General features: G+C 38.1%; 1 protein-coding gene across 5 annotated transcripts in view; it reads right to left on the bottom strand.

Annotated features, from left to right (window-relative positions):
• Window positions 1–20,128, bottom strand: part of qin (tudor domain-containing protein qin) — a 62,825-nt gene that overhangs the window by 1,794 nt on the left and 40,903 nt on the right. For 4 of the 5 annotated variants that reach the window (XM_022073113.2, XM_022073114.2, XM_022073116.2 and 1 more), the window contains 17 exons: window positions 19,477–19,652; window positions 19,069–19,295; window positions 18,603–18,669; window positions 17,505–17,722; window positions 17,224–17,374; window positions 16,164–16,376; window positions 14,570–14,712; window positions 14,240–14,351; window positions 13,362–13,581; window positions 11,567–11,718; window positions 10,441–10,584; window positions 8,781–8,897; window positions 7,365–7,757; window positions 5,023–5,163; window positions 3,446–3,536; window positions 1,733–1,877; window positions 706–862 (listed from right to left, as the gene is read on the bottom strand). In XM_022073113.2, coding sequence (XP_021928805.2) covers window positions 706–862; window positions 1,733–1,877; window positions 3,446–3,536; window positions 5,023–5,163; window positions 7,365–7,757; window positions 8,781–8,897; window positions 10,441–10,584; window positions 11,567–11,718; window positions 13,362–13,581; window positions 14,240–14,351; window positions 14,570–14,712; window positions 16,164–16,376; window positions 17,224–17,374; window positions 17,505–17,722; window positions 18,603–18,669; window positions 19,069–19,295; window positions 19,477–19,652 — 2,867 coding nt within the window. Of the gene's footprint in view, window positions 1–705; window positions 863–892; window positions 1,141–1,732; window positions 1,878–3,445; window positions 3,537–5,022; window positions 5,164–7,364; window positions 7,758–8,780; window positions 8,898–10,440; window positions 10,585–11,566; window positions 11,719–13,361; window positions 13,582–14,239; window positions 14,352–14,569; window positions 14,713–16,163; window positions 16,377–17,223; window positions 17,375–17,504; window positions 17,723–18,602; window positions 18,670–19,068; window positions 19,296–19,476; window positions 19,653–20,128 lie in introns of those variants that run through there. The other variant, XM_022073115.2, reaches the window with a different exon arrangement.

Here is a 20,128-nt window from a genome sequence, read left to right as displayed (position 1 = left end):
AAGCTGGGGTAGCTCAATCAATATAGAGACTGACTACGGACTGCACGACCAGGATACCGGAGTCCTTTCTGGGGTATAAAGTGCGGCCAGGGCATGATGCTGACCACTCACACCTATCTAGTTATGAGGTTAACAAGTAGGAGCTATACCCCCCCCCCCCCAAAGTGGCTATATGGTGTATAGCGGGATAGCTTTACTTTTTTTTAAAATACATATTTTGTACATAATAGTTGTGACAGGAAGGTCTTCTATACCGCAAGGGTTTATGTTCCTGGAAAATGGAGATGCAAGAAGATTATCAACCTAAGGAAGGGCAACACGTCGCCCACAGACAAAACTTTAGTTTAGAAGCCCAAATGGAAGAGCAGGAGACATACACCAAACAGGAGGATAACATTGAAGAGGGTCTTACAGAAACGTGGTGTAAGGTTAGGACTTTTATTCATTTGTCAAAGGACGTGGTTAGTGGTGGGCACATCCAACCTCCAGAAAAGTTAGGGAATTTGTTGACCAGCTAGGTGAATACCATCCTCTCTAGAAAGCCTCTCCCTCATGGAGTTATTTGGGGTGGGGAGATGAATAAGAAAATGGACCTTTATTTTTCAGGAACACCTTGCAAAACTTACTTGCGATATAAAATATAGGATGTTTAGCAACTTATCTGTTCCATGTTGCCAACACAATGTGAAAGTGAACAATCATTACCTTTATCCTGGCTAATAGTGGTGGATCAAAGAGAAATTCCATCAGCTTGGGGAACAGCACTTCTGGATCACAATCATGTGGTGTCTGAATATGCCACATCTGACAACGAAGACCCTGCACTGGCACGGCAGTCCACTCGGGCTTCAGTACATGTACTCTAGATTTTAAAATTTGAAGAATGTATTCTTGGTTTGCAATTACAGGCATCTCAAAGCTTGCTTATGAAATATTCATAGTCAGTCAGTGTATTACAGTAAAAGAATGGCACACAACATAAATTCACTCTGTTTAAATTATGTTTAGTTATGTGGGGCCTGAGGTTTTCATGGCGACATGAATGTGGATGGTGGTCATGTTGTTATTGTGGCATGCAGTACTTCGACTGTACGCCAAAAATTCTCCCTGAGCAAGACATGGAAGCCTCTTATTTGCACCCTAGAAGGGCAAAAGAAAATTCTCTTCAAGAAAAAGACTTCTCTTGGCCCTTAGGCCAGCCTTTTCTCTTATGCTCTCGGATGCTCAACGTCTCAAAACGATACTGACGAGCGCCAAGTGTCACATTCCTACTTCATGTTCAAAAGGTCCATGGTTCAAATCTCAGCCCAGAGACTGGCTATCGTGACTGAAATTTTCATGGATTTCCTCAGTGCAGCCAAACAAATACCTGAATGTTATATTAATACTGGCAATGTTCAGAGCCACATTTCATTTCAGAAATAATGCAAATGAAAAATCTTTTGTTCTATGTACCATTCTTGCTGCTAACCAGTTGTATGTAGGCCTTCAACATTTCTGTTATTCTTAATTATATGAACAGTTACAACCAATAATTACAATGGTGGAAGCTTCCATTGTGCTGTGTACACACTTTATAGTTGCCATGGGGTCTAGACATACAAGATACAGTAACCAAATACATGACATCTTAACATGGCAAGATCATGACCATGCAACCAGCAATCATATTATTTCAAAGGTTAAGGTCTATCAAAAAGACGAAAATTGACAAGAAATATACAATACTCACTTATCAATGGGTTGGTATTCTACATTTCCATAATCCACAAACTGGATTTTCAGAAATTTCTGTTCAGTCCCTTTGAATTCTACGGCAAGAACAACAGCCCTGTACCACTGATCATCTGCAGTGTACCGAGCGCAACACGGCTGTCCTGCAGCACAACAAGTAATGGTTCATAAAAATACTGCCCAATGTCAACATAGACACAATGGTATGCTCCAGTATAAAGCATAGTTGAAATGACCTAACTATCGTAAAGGCAGGCTATCTTGATAACCAAATGAGGGATGAGTGGGGAGGAGGGTTGGAATGGAAGAAGGTTTCTGTACCAGAGTGAAAGGAAATATCTGTTCTGCTACGAGCCTTCGACCGCTTGCTCACAGCATTGCCTGTGCTGAAACATGTCAGCAATGGCTAACACCAGCAGAAGCAGGTTTAAAACACTAATTCACAGTACATAAGAAGAGGGAGATCATTAATAACAACAATATACTCTACCAATGTTTTCCTAATGGCCAGCAAATGCCTGCTTGCACAACCGTGACATGTCCTGACAGATCAAGTGGGCTCTAGGAAGGCAACTCTCAAGATAACTTATGTGTCTAGTAGTTTGACAGGTATGTCAATCAAAGTATAATACTTCTCTTCCTGTAAAGGTTGGTGATATTTGATTTGAAACCTTCACGGTGACAACTCAACAAAATCTTCTCAGGCGATCAGCCTTGCCAACTCTTTAAAAGAAGAAACTGGTGTTTCAGGGACCATCTCTGTCCCCATCATCAGGGTTCTGATGTGACTGCAACATCCAGTCACATCAGAACCCTGATGATGGGGACAGAGATGGTCCCTGAAACACCAGTTTCTTCTTTTAAAGAGTTGGCAAGGCTGATCGCCCGAGAAGCTTTTATTGAGTTATGTCACTGCGAGGGCTTCAAATCAAAAAAAATTTTAAGTCTGTAAATAGCTGATGTACTGTCTCATTGTACTTCTACGTCCCCTTAATTAATGAGTATTGAATATCTTATTATTTGATCCATTACTTGTTGGACAAAATTCTGTACGTACTTGATAAAAGTGATATTTTTGGGCAATTACTGGTTGTTTTATCACTCTTCTTACAAATAGATACAATAATAAATTTCACCCAATTATCTGTCAATTCTTCCTTATTCCAAATAGAATTAATAGGTCTGTGGGTCTCAACATGCAAATATTATTACCTCCTGCTTGGATAAATTATGCTGGAATCTGATCAATACCCAGCGATATATATACCTTTCCAACTTTAAGCAGCGATCTCACTCAACTTTAAAAGAACTAGGCTCAGGCAGTAGTGGCTAAGCTGAATACATTTCAGTTTGCTTAACATACGTAGATTCTGTATCTGATAAAAATAATTCTTCCACCTATTCAAAACATCACAGGATTCTACAAGGAGATTGTCCTTCCATTTATATTTTATTGGCAAAGTTCCTTCAGGCTGTGCAGAGGAGAAGAATGCAGATATGGAGCCAAAGTGCATGTAATAAGCCTACATGAGGGTGACCCTGCAGCTTGGGGGTTGGGGGTTGGGTGGGACAGCAAATCACCATAAGAACTGAGTATGTTATAAAATGTTATACGGGGAAGACAGGAGACAAGATGACAAAAAGATCATGAACTGAACAAAATTAAGTTTTTACTGTTTTATATTAGTTCCAGAATTCAATATCAACATACCTATATATGGCTTGCTGACTAATGGCTGAGATTGTGCATGTTCTTGCAAATTCTCTGAAAGTCTCTCAAATTCCTCCTTCATTTTCAGCAGCTATAAAGCAAAAGCATTAAAAGTAACACCAGGAGTTATTTCTGTGCGTCACGTCATTGTTACTTTCTTTTAAACGCACATTTTTGATAAGTAAGGGAAGGCAAGAAACACTTCTGAATTTTAACAGTGATTATGGAGGATAGGACACACATTTTTTGGCCTCATGATTGTGAACAAAATTAGTTAATAACAGAAAATAAAATGGTGCAATGTTTGAGAAGGAGAGGAATAGGGCGACCATGGATAAAATGGAAAGATTGGTTTTGATACTTTTGTAGTTACATTTAAAGCAAATGAGAAATGGAGGCAGGATATTAAATTAAGAGCAGGAAGGAAGTCTTCACGGCATGTACTCCTCACCTAATATTGTCAGGGTGATTAAATCGAGGAGGGCGGGGCATGTGGCATGCATAGGGAGGGGACAGGTGTTTAGAAGCTACTGGTTAGAAGGCCTGAAGGGAGGAGAATGCTGGGAAGACTGAGGTGTAGGACACAGGATAAAGTTAAGATGGGCCTTAGGGAGATAGGAATTCTGTGATCATGGTGATGAACCTTCAGGTTCCATAAAGAAAGTGAGCTATTCTTTGACAAGCCGAGTATACAATCGACTTTTCAAAGAATATGTGTATAGAAAGGCCTCATTAGGTTAATATTAACAGACGAGGGAATTCAAACCTTTGTATTACAGGGCAGATGGCCAAACTTAATATTGGGCTTGAATGGCTTGGTGGTATGCTACAGCAACACAAGGCCAGATAAAGGTTATCTTGCTTTCTCTAGTTCTGATATTAACATTTATATTTGAGATCTCTTACAAGGCTAATTATGGTGAAAGGACCATCAAATAATAAATACAATTTATCAGTCTGTTCTTTGGAATTATATCAAATTACAGATTATATAATTACCTACTTTAACACTGTACAAATAATAATAAAAAATAAGCATACATCTTGGAGAAGTGGGGGGGGGGGGGGGGGGAGGACCCCTAAAGTAGAGGCAGTAACAGTGAACATGCTAAAAGTGTTATGGTATGCACAGATTTTCTCACTTGTTCATGTCTCTCTCTGGGCTCAGTTATATCAGTCTCACCGAACTTATCATTGGAATTGTCACTACAGTCTTCACTGTTATTATCTCACTAGGAGAGTCGATAAACTGTCCACTAATATCGTTTTTACAGTTGAGACAAAGACGACATATTTGCTTTCATTCTACATCATAATAATGATTTACGTGTCTTTAAACAAGGTTTCACAAAGACAAACAAGTAACATTACACAACAGGCCAGCATGAGAAAATAAAATGAAATTATGTATACCAGCTTGACCATACACAAACTTCAATGTCCAAAAAAACCAAGACATTGTGAACAGTGCCTCTGTGTGGCCGGTACACAAATTGTGAGAATATCCATGACTGATAAATGGTTTATCGTTTTACATTCTAACTTACAGTGTGTACATGTGAACAAATGTGGATTACCTCAGAGCCCTTTACTTTGCAAGGATGTATAATCATTTCAGTAGCAGACAAAATGGCTGTCACCTCCACAGCAATGGAATCACTGTCTGGTAACTTCAAATGCTTATAACAAAGATCCTTTCCTGTAGATTTCTTGGGAACCTATTGAAATAAAATTAACATGACATATTTAATATTTAGACTTCATACATACAAACACTGACACCCAATCTCAATCATCTGAAAAGATCTCTACCGGTAACTAGGGTCATTTAAGATTTCATGTAATAATTAAATGGAATTTGTATTTCTAAGTGGATGTTGGCTACAAGTCACTGCATTCTAATAAGAAGTGAGGAAAATCATGAAAATGCCCTGAAGAGGGCACCCATGACATATCAAATTCTACATATGGCCTTCCACACACGAATGCATAACAAGTCATTTTCAAACAAACTTCTGTTGTCAATGCATCATGAACAAAAATATTTTCTGTGACCACAAGCAGTTTAATAAAAAGATTTCATTTTGAATGTTCAAATATAATTAACTCTGCATGTGTAAATACAGAATCATTGAAATAAAAACCTTCCTAAGGTTAATGTTTAATATCTCACCTAATTTAAGACTCATGGGGTTTGTTGTGAAATGTTAAGCAGCTCACAGTTTTTTCATGCCTTATCTGCTGTGAATGTGCACGTGTAGAATTGTGTTACTAACACAGTCAGTACTATGGCATTACAACTCCCTATATTCAAGATTCAATATCAATAACTCATGAAATATGAACTAAAAAAAATATAAATATTTTTAATACCTTCCAAAAATTTCAAGTTTCCTATAAAATTCATAACAGTCTCAATATGAGCAAAGTTTGTAGTCCTGTAGACAGTCAATTCATATTTGATTTCATCCCAGGTACAATGAAGCATGTCTGGAGTGACAGTCACTATAGAAGTACAAATTCTCTCTCACAGGTGAGGTAAACCACAGACAATCTCCGCAAAGACATTTCTTACATATCCCCATATGAAAGAATTCAGTGGCATAATTTCTGAACTTCTTGGAAGGCAAGTTACTCATCCACTTCTTACAGTCTATCAATTACAAAACCTAGCATTCAGAGAGCAAACCTTAAGACTGAAATGAGTTGAACATTTACAACCGTGTGACACACTGGGTATTTTCCTGAGCAGATTCTATTGTACAAACAGCATTAAGTAAGGAATGAAATATATGTGAGATGCCGAACATTTCACAACAGACCATATGCTTCAAATTACATGAGATATTAAACTTAAAAGTGTTGCCATCGGCGGACTAGTGATTAGTGTGCCCACCAATGGACCCAAGGTTTGCAGGTTCAAACCCGGCCGAGGTCGATGGATTTTTAGGGGCGATAAAAATCCGTAGCACAACTTTCTTCGGAAGGGAAGTAAAGCCGGCGGTCTCACGTCGTATCATGGCATGTAAAAGAACCTTGCGAGCAAGAATGAGATATTTTGTTAAGCAAAATTCAGTGGCCATTTCCCACCAAAGTCTCTCCCGATTCACTACTAGATGGCTCTACTCACTACTCACAAATGCACACTTCAAAGACTAGGAAACCTCCGAAAAGGAGGCGGCGAAAACCCACAACTGGGTTGTAGAGCCAAGAAACAACAACAACATTAAAAGTAAAAAGTGGTTCTTCAATTACCCTGTAATTAGGTGCTGAGAATGTCTGGCTCACAAGGAAGAAAGAGCTCTCTAGACTGGAATGCAACATAATATCTTAAATCTGGTTACTTCATACATTTTATATAATCATGATAGCTGATGGCTGCACTTAAGAATAACTGCTCTGAATATAACATCAACTGTATGAAATTCTGGAGGCTACTGTTAAAGCTAACAAATGAACTCAATGGATTCCTTGGGTTCTAACACGAAATTGCTTCAGAGTGCAGCATACTATACTTTATAATCATTCTCAAATACTGTCTTCTATTCCAGCAATGTGGAAAAATGAAAACCAATAATGCAGAACCATTAAGTGGCAGAAGATGAACTAGTTAAAACAAACTTCCATTTCACTATGCAGCAAAATCGTAAAGAATACAACACTTGAAATTAATTACAATACAGTGGATTCCAGTTAATTGGGACACATCGGGACTAGAACACTTTGGCCCAATTAAGCGGCTGCCCCAATTATGTGAAGTTGCACGTAAAGAGTTTAAAAGGTTTGTTCTTCAAGATTTGTCCCAAATAAACGGCTGCCCCGATTAACCGGTGGCCCAAATAACTGGAATCGCTGTATTTTAGATCTGAAATACTTACACTTACATGTAACAAAGGACAGATGGAAAGAAGAAAAATACCTGTTTTCCTTCTTCTTGATCTATGAGATCATTCCACTGTACAGACACGTCTAATTCTGGGGATTTCATATCACTAATATTCCTTTCATTGTTTCCAGCCTCTCCATTTGAAACTTCAGTTTCTTCGTATTCAACTTCATCTTGAATTTCTTCCTCACCAAAAACAATGTTTTCAGTCTCTTGCTCATCTTCAATAATAACTTCAGCCTCTTCATCTTCAACATGATCTTCAGTCTCTTCCTCATCTTCAATGATAACGCTTGTCTCTTCATCTAACGTACCAGTTTCAGAGTCAGGTTTCACGTAAATTTCAGGTGGACTGGTGTATATCGCAAATTGCATGCTCACAAGGAGTTCTGTGATATTTATACCACCAGGCCCAATCAAAGAAATCTGCAACAGAAACAAGACATTTTATACAAATATCATACTGCACAAGCAAAACAATGGAGCCACTAATCCATTGGTCTGTTATCTGGTATGATCACACCCCACTTGCTAGACAGGACATATATCTGAGCACAGAGAAAAATTGACAGAATATTTGCCTGAATTACCACCTCATTCTGTAAATAATGTATTAACTATTGCTGCCTGAGCAAAGTGTTAACATGGTATGCTTATTATCCCACTATGTGTTACATAGATATCACAATCTTCATTACTTTATTATAACTCCCAGTACACAACAACAAGGACACAACTTTCTTCCTTCGACAGTATTCACTATAAACCATTTGGAACTGACATGAGAAGTAACGGAATTTCCTGATCTATTACTGGAGTCTGAGACAAAACATCAATTGACTTAACTGCTATACTGAAATGTAAATCTGTTCTTGTTAAAATAAATTGCGTCGAAATAATGAAACTGCTCATTTATTACGACGATCATGTGAATATAATTCCCACTGCCCAACATAATACCACACAGCAATTGCTTTATGCACAGACTATTTGCGAGGTGTTTGCACTGTAACACTTCTGGTTATGGTCATCTACCGAGACCAGAGATGGAGAATCAGACAAAACTATGGCTCCACCGTGGTCTGATGACCCTTTGAATGACCGCTCACAGCCGTCCACCTCAGAACAGCAACGACCAACAGTAATGCATATGCATATGCAGCAGCTCTGCCTGCGAGTGAATCACCTGCCATTAGACACCACGGCTAGACATACACTGGCTTGTACTTTGACTATTGCAAGCTCACATCTGCTTGCTTCAGTGTTTGGAGTGCAAAAGCTGATAACAGTGCTATATTCCCACACTGAAGCCGAGTCTTCCTATGTCACAAGCAGCGCCAGGAATCATCAAATCAAGGTGTACAAATGAAATTAAAGCAGACAATTTCTGGAAGCTAAGAGAGGAAGGTAAACAAATTAAATCGCATGCTGTACTGATATTTCACTTACCAGAAGAGGCTGACCTATTCTGGGTTCCTGCTTCACAGTGACATGGCACTGTTTTTCTACAATGGTTACATGGATGAAGTCCAACGTTGACACAGGCCATTTGCCATCCTCTGAAGCCTGTAATAGATGTTGATGTTATCAACATTTATTTCATTGTAACATAAAAACAAAATTTTTCAGACATAGCTCTTAATCTTCACCAAACACAATCAACCTTTTTTATCCACTGACCTGACTCAGAATTCTTTCTGTACATAAACAAATTATTACCCAGCATCACAACCAGAAAGAAAAAAACTCTAATATTGCATATTGATTGGCAAGGAAACCTAAAATCTTACTACTGTTATATGTTTGCACACGGACATACACACACTTCAGAACACATCACATAGTTTGAAGTTTCATGCAGTTCAGACTCTCTGACAAGAAATCAAGTGTGCCTTTTATCGGTCATAGAATGCAACGAGGCTGATCACAGCCACTAACTGTCAGCACACTGATCTGGCATACGTATTTCCTATCTATGAACTCAACGGCATAACAAATCTCAAGCAAAGCATCACAATTAGGTCTGTCACAGGCATCAATTCTTCAAAATGGATGACGATGAGGATGCATGTGTCAATATGTTTTACTTCTGAAACTGCTTGACAGATTTGATAAAATATGCATTTTCAGGTAAATTTAATTAAATCATATCAACTCAATGTAACCAATTCTTCAACAATTTTCTAAAAATGGCTCAGCAAGCAACATGACATCAAACAGTATTAACTTTTACCACCTTGCAGGGCCAAATATTCTGGACATTGTTTCACTGACCAAGCAAAGAAAAAGGATATGAAATCATTTTACCTGTACAATCACTCCGAATATAATTCACATTTTCATGACAGAACACATTACATGGACTGAGAAAAGTGCATCACAGCTTCCGTGCCTTGCACGGACGATACAATCTACATGGATGACTTGGAATAAAGTGTGAAAGATCTTGTAAAAGTTTGCTACAGTGTAACATCTGAAGTTACTGTTTAGTCTCACTTACACTTCATAGAAGAGACAAAAACACTTTTCAAAAAGGAATGTAATTAACAACATTTAAAAATATGCAAACCACACTCGACAGTCCTGGAGAAGATATCAAATTCTAAAACTCAACTAATGTTCTTTAAGTAATTTTAATAACACATTCAGAGTATTTTGAAAATTATGACGCAAATTTTCAAAATAATAATTTCATACAAATTTATAGTACTTGATTTAAACTGTTTTCTCAGAACAGAATTTATGTGGGTTACCAAATTCTTCAAAGGAATACAATAGCTATGTTTTATGGGAAATAAGATTTCCCATAAAACAAAACTGAAGGAAAAATATGCCCCTCTTCTATGTACTTATGCAAAGAGATGGTAAGGCTAATCAGCCATTTCTTTAATGACAAAAATACTGACTATATTAACATACAGCAATGCAATAGAATGTATTTTTGAGAAATGGAAGACTCACAGCTGGTTACTAAAACTAGAGGGCCATGAAAAAGGCAGCAGAAGGAAAAGACAAGTTATTACTACCACAGAAAAAATATTGTTGATGTGTAGTACGTAACATTTCCAAATACACAACGATATATCAGTCGATATGTATTTCTACTTACCGGCTTAATTCCCTCTAACTTGCATTTATAACACTGAACTGGAATATGACCCATATACACATTCTTACGCATTTCTGATGCTTTGCATTCTTCAATATTACCATAGTCGACAAACATAACTTTAACCGTTCGGTTTTCATTCACCTGCACACAAACAAAAAAAATTCTACAGTAAACAAAAACATGTTACAAACTGACAGCTGACAAAATCTGTAGAGTCTCAGAGAGAAAATCCCAAATAAACAAGCAGAATCAAAATCAGGCACATTTTAGTGAACTGCCTGTCCCTTTTCCCCATATACAGACAGAGTGACTGAAAAGTCATGCAACCCATTCCTGACACACGTTCTAATTGTCAAAAAATACATTTAATCAAATTTAAAAACAAAAGCGTTGCATTAAGCGTCTGCCGCGTTCAGCGATGCGTGCATTCATTCTTTTCCTCATCTCTGATGTAACTCAGTAAAGAGTTTCTGCAGCAATATTTGAAATGGACAGTTCAATATTTTCCTTGCCAGATTTGTTTAACAGAGGAGAATCAGGAAATGAGTCCAATCTCTCTTTTATATCATCAATGACAGCATCGTTCTGGATGGTTCCAGGGGAAGGGCATTTGTCATTCACTGTTGGATTCTTCAGGGTTAACTATGACTTTCACTACCAGTGGGATGTCAAATAAAGTCAGCCTGTCTCTGTATCACCATATGTCAATGACATAACAAGATTTTCTATGGTTCGTGGAATACAAACACTAACCAATGCTGGTTGCCAGTCACTACAAATCATCGGTCAGAGTGGGCTTTGGAAAACAGAATTTCCTTCGTTGTAGTCAAGACCTGGTGAGCATAGTAAATGATTGGAGTGTACACCCTCACACCATTCAGTATCTTAATTTATTTATCATTTATTGCATCTTCCAAGCTTCTCTGCCATCAATAATAAACTCTCATATGTTTTCTTACCCTAAAGCTCAACATCACACACCTTTAAAGTCTGACATTTTTATCTCATCTTGTCTCATGTTAGATTATGAATTTTACACAGGTGTAAACATCCATAGACAATGATGCATCTCTAAATCCATACACCAATAATAGTATTACAAAATATTTAACTTAATACTAACCCCGACTACTTTGCCACGATACCACTTCTTATCGGAGTGATACTGTACAATACACAGTTGGCCTGGAAACCAATACTGATCATGAGGTTTAGGTTGAGAGTTTTTGAAGCGTGAATGGAGTGCATTTCCAATGACAGTAAGAGTATCAGCACCTGGAATAAAGATCAATTACATGTGCTAGACTGTTAAAATAACAGGTACAAGACATTCCTATTTCTACGTGCAGCCGAATCTGCCGATACACAAGGAATGAAACTATACAAGCTGGAGGTATAAAACAAGTTTCACATCAATTTGGGGGGGGGGGGGGAGGAGGAGGAGAGGAAACATTCTTCATAGTGTGTTACTGCACGTGCACAAAACTCACTACCTTGTACCAAGATGAAGGCATTGTGAGATAAAATCTGAAATTTACAAATTATGTAAATAAATGTTACATGTTATGTTATGAATTACGTCCTCAGTGACTAATATGGGCTATTAGACACTCATTGACATGTATTATCGTTCAGATCTTCCTTGTTACACAATGATGGACCACATATGTATTTAAGATCAATTAAAATGTGCATCTATAGAGGTCTGCATAGGCAGAAATTTTAGAATTTCACCTGGCCTGGCGGAAGAACCATTTGGCCCAACCCGGCCTCAGACCAAAGGTTATCTTCAAATGTGTTATGCACATCCCATATAAAGCCGACTTCCTTCTGTTCCAGCCCAAATAAAGCCCAATCTATTTACAATCTGCCCTGACTCTCCTATCATTAATACACATTACTTTTAATGCATAAATGCTAGTAATCCTTGAACAAATTAATTAATAGTGCTCTAAGAACACCTCAGGTTATTCTGGCATTTCAGAACAGTACAAAGATATCAGATGCCAAATTTGTAAGGCATTATCTCAAACTATTTCTGGGAGGGGGCAGCTACAGAAATCCCTGAAAAAAAATCAAGTCAGTAAGATTTGTTTCTAGAGCTTGACTGGGGAGTCACAAGCCTAAGATGAATGCAACTTAAAATATTTTTTTTGCATAAAAAAACAGACAGAAGAAGAAGAAGAAGTAGAAGAAAGGCCAAAATGTTCTATATAACATTTGACTGCAATCATTTGAACCTGGCCTGAACCCAAACAATATCTGTGCTACCAGGCCCAGGCCCAGGCCCAGGCCCATGCAGACCTCTAGTGAAGGGAAAGGAACCCTGATACCCACTGGAAAAGTGGCTGGGTGAGCTCCAGAGCCGGTCTGGACGCAGAAAAATCCCTTGCTCCTGCTGGGGATCAAATCCTGGTTATACAGCAGCATAGTCATATACTATACAGACTGAGCTCACAGTTTACACCATTAATGTATATGAATACAAGTTTTAAGCATTCATTTTAGTTTGTCACTTCTGTTTCATCTGTCTATCAGAAACTGATTGCTGTGAGCACAGCAGCATTTCAAATAGATCGCCCTTCACATGCAATTACACACCAAGATTTCCCTGATATTATTAATTTTATATAAAAGTATTTACAAAACAAAATACTATCTTAATTAGACAAAAAGCTTTCAAATGAAGCTATAAAAATCTTGTGTTATTAATATATTCAGGTAAATAAATTAACGTAATGCAAGTTAGCTAAGAGGTTAGTGCATAGGCCTTGTGCACAGTCTCATCACTGAATCCTGGTTGAGCCCAAATATTTTCACTTCTTGCAACTTGAAATGTGTTACATACCGACTTCTCTCAACCTAAAAAGATGATGATCTGACCACTGGAAATCTATTATAAATAACTCTCAACTTACTTTTCTCCATGTCATAAAGATAAATAAAGCAGTCATCATCTACATATGTAGGTGCAGCGATGAACTCCTTCTTAGTGACTGGTACTGGGGGGAGCCAGTCGGACTGTGCAAGAGACAGAGGCTGCTCCTCTTGCTCGTCTCCAGTCCCGTCCTCAGCATCGCTGAAGCTGTCGTCACAGCTGACACATGGAGGCACTTCATCGTTCTGCCCGCCATCCATCTGGAGCAAAGAAAATTCAATTAAAAAGAATAATTAAAGAAGCTCCATAAAAAGAAAATTGCGTTGCTGCAGATGACAATGATCTTAAATTAAACAGAAATGAAAGTGGCATCTGTTGACCAAAAACTGTCGATGTTTAACAACGAATTTCCTGCAAAAATAGAAGAATGAAATCATTCAGAAATGTTTCAAACACATATCATAGAACTAGTTTGTTCCCAATCTTACTCAGGCCACTTTCTAGCAATAGAAAGCATATTTACTGCTGTTCTGGGCAAACGTTTCATGAAAATTTTCATCAAGGAAGAAAGGCAATACTCTTTTTCCACCAGTGAGCAGTAAGTCATTACCAGATCATACAAGCATTTGAGAGAGTTCTTATAGTTGAAATGCAGTTTCTATCACAGAAAATTTTCCTTTAAGTAACAGGTGACATTTGTACCCATTACATTTCTCCTGTTCCTGAAGATAAAATTTCATCACTATGCCAGTAATGAACCATTATTACACAGAATGCCTCATACTTTCTGTCACTTGTTGAATTTGTACCTTTATCACATTATTATTGCATTGGTTTACTTAATTGAGATAACTCCAAGACTTTACAGTAGACACACAGATGCTACTGACAAGTTTTAAGATTTATGTTATCATGTACCTTAACAGACGGCTGTAACGAGTGTGCAACAATTTTCTCATTTGCTCTTTGGCTTTGTTCATCCAGTTCTTTAAGTACGTGTAATGAAGGAATGCTTTCAACTTCAGATTCTCTGAAATGTAAAATAAAATCATGTTAAAAGTGTAATGACTAAAGAGCAACAACACACTCACCATATTTACGTAAATCCAATATTGTACCAGATGGGCCACCAAACACCATCACACAGGCGAGTCATAGTCTGAACTCATCACCTGATTAATGGGCTTAAAGCATGGTGAACCACAAAGGTTATTCACAAAAGCCAATGCAACAAACATTTAACCTTACCTTCTGATAGGAATGGCAAGGCCCTGTTCTGCTAATTTCTTATTTAGCGTGAGCCATTCCTCCTGAGTTGGTTCTAAGGGTCCGCCTTGCTTCACCCGTTTTACCCACAGATCCACAGGCAGTGAAAAATTTTCTATGTCACCCTGTAACATTTCACTACATTCAAATGAAGAAAACATGCATTACATTGTCTTATTTATATATACAGAATAAATATTTAATCATGCTGCAAGAGACTTTGGAAATATAACACATCTGCTGGTCGATAGCTCTGCCAACAACATAATAAAACATAATTATGCCACTGGACATAATGGTAGGATTGAGCGTACATTAAACATAAATACGAGAAGGCAACAAAACCAGTGTGAATATCAGCTATGGCGCACACAACAACATAACCAGGCTCTGTTGGAATTACAGCAAGAAGCAAATACTGTGTGAAGAAGTTCTTGGATATGCTGGAGAAAATGAATCAGACAAAACTGACATTTTATTAAAATGTATACCAAATGAAGTGCGTGAACACTGTGGTGTGTTGGCATGTAAAGCTGAAAAATAATAATAATAATAATCCATGGCGTAACAGCCCTCTGAGAGCCAAACCCGACTAGCTGGCTGCTGGCCTCACGTTCACATGCCTCAGCAGAGGTGAACGATCATCCAACCAGATATAGGATGACGTGTGGTCAGCCATTGCCAGTTTTCATGACCGGATTACGCTACCCACTGTAGCTCCCCAATTTCCTCACGATGCTGGGTTGGCAACGGTCCCATACATGATAAATTTCTTTCCCCGAGACTCGAACCAGTGCGCATTCCGTATCACCGGTCCGAAGCATGATGCCTCAGACCGCGCGGCTACTGTTCAAAAGTACTGATCCCTTCTCTATCCTTAAATCCCCACAATTAGAGAAGGAAAAGGGGAACAAGGTGAGGGTGGGATGAATGCGAGTCAATGGCACTGGCAGCGAATGACGTGAGGAGCAGTGTCACAGCCTCTAGCGCCATATAAAATTGCAGCAGGCCTGGTTGTTTGCTAATGTCCACAGTCTGTCAGAAGAATGATTTAACTGTGATATTCCTGTCACAGGTGCAGTTCTAGTTTACAGAGTTGTCCCCTCAATGGAGGAGTAAACAAAACTCTCTTCCAACAACGCAAATGTTGCTCTGCTCAAGCTGGTGGCTGAACCAGTGACTAATGCCAAGACAGAGCACGTACCAGTGACATTGGCTGGTTGTTCTCCGTCCTTTAAAACAAGTCATGACGGAGACGTTCAAAAACATCTGTTGTTTCATCATGTATTGTCATTTTCCTATTCAATGTGAGTATTTTTTAAACATTTTGCTTTGATTTTCTTAAGTTAAAGTGTTCAATCCTGATTATAGCATAGAAATGAAGTGCTCAGACCTGAACACAAAGCCTGAAATAAAGGTCTGCGTGTAGTGGCTGGCCTGTCAAAGACAGAGAGAGAAAAAAATTGGTAGAGAAATGTATACTAGAGACAACTTGTTGGTAACTGCATTAAAGACAGGGTAAAACAATTATATAAAATAAATATTTCAAAATCAGTGAAGTATACAATTCACATACCTTTTTAGTGATGTAGATGTTTGAATATTTGGCAATTTGTTCAGCAAGGAATTCACATGCCAGACACGGCCATTCTCTTTTGTCTCCCGCAGCATATATTCCCGCTAAGTGACATTTAATTGCACCATCGCGTATGCCCAAAAATTGTGGCTCAAGAAGCTGCAAATTTACCAGTGGAACTACTTCTACCTCAGCAAAATCCTTTAAGAACACCTGCAGAAAAACGAAAAACGTCACTATGAATTAATTTCCTAGAGTTCCATTTTAATAACATCCTCTCACTGAAGTCTTTCCTCACAAGTAGCTTCTTTCCAAAAGGGTTTCCAATTCTGTATGTACTACTCTTACTGTCCTAGCACTCTATATGCCAGACTGAATCTAACCTAACCTCACTTAATCACTTTAGCAAAACCATTTGAAAAGTACAAACCACTGAGCTACTTGGTAGGAGATTACATCCATTCTGTGTCAGGTCATCATTCTTAGGTCTAAATATTATATCTTCTCCTTCTTCTTTCAGGATGCATAAAAAACTAGGTTCAAAACTTTAATTTACTAATTTTAATTAACAGTGTTTTGGAAATGCTATGGAAAAGGAATGTTTGTGAACAGAATAACAAAATGCTCTTCCAGGTTATATTCTGGCTTATAAAACATTTATCATATGAGAATAGGGGATGTGAACTCAGATACTATGGGGCTGTCAGGAAACTTAATTTTGGGGTTAACAGTTTAGTGGTATGCTAGTGCAGTGCACCGACAGTTGGACAGCATGTAAGATGTAGCACATGGTCGATACAAGATAAACAGTATTTTTAATTGTTACGGTCCCTCCAAAGTACTTGACTTAAACCATGCCTTCACTTCCATTAATAATATCAAGTACAGTCCTTATTAAAAAACTGATTCACTGCTTTTATTTGTGCTAATGTCTCATTCCCATTTTCAAAATACACAATAAACTGCAATTTTTTTTACCATATATTGATGTGACGCAGCAAGAGAGAGATTACAGTTCCAACAAGATCACACACTTCAAATTGATATGAAAGTCACTAACCTTAGCTTGCTCATTTGGAAGCAGCTCCACAATAATAGCCCTGTACCACTGCTTGTACCGTGCACTAAAGGCGGAACATTTGTTGTTCACTTCCCACTTATCCACATGAGAGCGGCAAGTTTCATAGTACTCCTGAAGCTCGCACATTAAGCTGGAAAACAAATAAATGCCACTTTTGTTCTTTAGGAGTAGAAAATACCCACAGAAAATTAAAATACTCAACAACGAGCTGGTGGTTCAAGTGCAACAGGAAACAGACCTTTCAACTTATGTCCACTTACTTCTTTATTTGTTCTTCCTGACTAGCAAGTGTCACGTAGATACAACTGGGTGAAAGGCAGCTCAAGACTTTCACTTCCAAGCGAAATGGGTCCTCCACTGTTTCAGACTTATCTGCTCCATTTTGTTCAGATACGCTCACATCTCTAGCACCACCATCCACATGCTGAGCCTTCACATTTGCAATTGGTTTATTTTTGGTGAATTTTGGTTGCATTTGCTGTAGATATTAAGACAGAATGCCATATTTTTACATAATACTCATGAACACATTCACCTCAGGAATGGTACAAATTCTTCAGCCAAAGTTCAGCATCAGACACGAATGAAAAGATTTTCACTTATGTTTGATGTCTAGTTAATGAAATACACTGTAAAGTAAGTGACAAGAGGTAGAGTCCACCGGCCAGGAGAAAATCCCTTTGGGGGGGGGGGGGGGGGGTTCTGGTGTGGTGCAGGGGGAATGTTTACTATCAGGTGGACTAGAGGGCTGCTATTGGTGGGAAGTATGACATGCCAGAGCGTTATACTACTACACACAGACTGAAAACATCAAGCAGTTAAGAGTAGCGTGTAGTGAGCGCACCTGTAATGTGTTCTGTGGGTGTTGCGATAATATTCTAGATTAAATCGCTGTGCCTCTGTGAGGTAATCTTAAAGCCGTACTCATCAGAACACATGAAAAATTGTCGTCTGTTGTTCGTTCAGTGGTTGTGGAACGAATGCTTTTAGGATGGGTCGTCACTCATCGCAAAATCTTGCGCATGTGCGTATATCGAATTCCTAGCAAGGATTTTCTGGTGGTCGGAGGACAGTACATGGCATTGACGATCAAAGGAGGTTAGACAAAGTTTCTGACAGCCGTACTTAATCGGACATATTAGTGATTTTCTTGAAATCAGTGAATTTTACACAAATTTTATGTAATATGTTCCAATATGATTCATATAAAGGATCATTTAGGACCTTTAAATGAATGTGTATGAAACTTATACACAGTAATAGTCGTATACAGTGTCATATGTTAAGTGCTACAAAAATTTATCAAACCTATAGTTTGCGACCTATTCCACAAAAAGACATACACAACCTGTACTTACCTTAGAGTTACAAGGTAATGGAGGAAGTGTCAGACCATCAAGTTTATGGTACTCCACCAAACTGGAACTGTGAAAGGTGACACAACATTACTATCTGTTGAAAATTATTAATAAATGTACAGCCTTTTATTTCTGCCATCACAATCTTCGTTGCAATGCTGAAAATGTGAATGCCATCATCACCATCATCAGCTTAAAGGTTCAGACCAACTTTATATTCCCTTCTACATTAACATCTGCCTGAATAATCATTTGCCCTTTGCTTTTTAAATACTCGCAACACAAAATTTAAAGTAAACTACACAGAACAAGTGAATAGTACAACTAAAAAGAATTTATAAGATTACAATTATTTATGAGTTGGGAGAACAATTTTTGGAGCTGGTGATTTTAGGGGCTGTCTTTAAATTCAAGGTAATTCCAATATAAATTCTTTTTTTTTTATATCTTTATGATGAGAACTTACCTTACTCCTACACTGGTAGCAAAACCATCTCTAACCAGAAGAGCATTGACGCACAAATCGACATCAGACAGTGATTCATACAGTGTCACTTTCAGCTGGTGTCGCTGCACCTCATCTACATACAAGCGAAGAACCTTTTTGGCTGTCACCTTTATTATGTGCTCCCTTACACCAGGCACCCAGTGCTCCTGATTTGGTACAACATCACTCAGAGAGCAGTGAACAGCCTACAGAATATAATACCTTTGTTAAATGGATATGGAAAACTTTGTACAGTGCATGAAGCATTTTTCAAATCTGCTTAGGAAAGCAAAATGAAAACTCTGCAACTTGCAACATAAACAATAACTGAATTCCATGACTTCACAAACTATGTTGTGCTAAAAGTGTCCAAAAAGGGATATTTACCTGTGCGGCTATACGCAGGAATCTCGTGTGTAGTTTTCGAATCTGGTTCCAAGGCACGACTTCCTGATTGCCGTAGTCTACATAAAACACTTCTAACATCTTGTTGCCTGGAAGATCTATGATCTTGGCCCGATACCAATTCTTATCTACACTGTATTGAGCTGCACATGTCATGCCTGGAAAAGAGACACCAAGTTAAACTCTTGTAGCAATCAAAGTGTGTGGGACTCTGGTTCTATTCGACTATGTCAAAAAAAGTCACAACAAGGATTAAAGATTCAAACAAAACAACAAATTCTACACAGGGAAAGAAAGATCCAAGAATGCCAAACAGATCAGGAGACAGGTACGTTACTGCAGCGAGGCTGGTGGATGAAAGAAGAACATTTATCAATAAATGGTACACATATTCCTATACTGTTAAAAATTACTTTTATGTCATTCAGACAGTAAGGGCTACGGACAAACATAAAGAGAACCTGAAAGAACACAAAACTCAAAAAAGAAGTAACATTCCAACCAGTCAATATAACCATGGGTACAAATTAAAAATGCAGATCTTTGGACCAAAAGACTCTAATCATTTTGTACAATTACAATTCTTTGATCATAGTAAGTGAATTTTATCAATAATTTTGTTGCACTGACAGTA

This window comes from Zootermopsis nevadensis, unplaced genomic scaffold, assembly GCF_977971745.1.
Source record: "Zootermopsis nevadensis isolate Lab colony 2312 unplaced genomic scaffold, Znev_1.0 Znev_ptg000010l, whole genome shotgun sequence".
NCBI lineage: Eukaryota > Metazoa > Arthropoda > Insecta > Blattodea > Termopsidae > Zootermopsis > Zootermopsis nevadensis.
The sequence above is the reverse complement of the archived record's forward strand: the minus strand, read 5'-3'. Positions and strand labels throughout refer to the sequence as shown.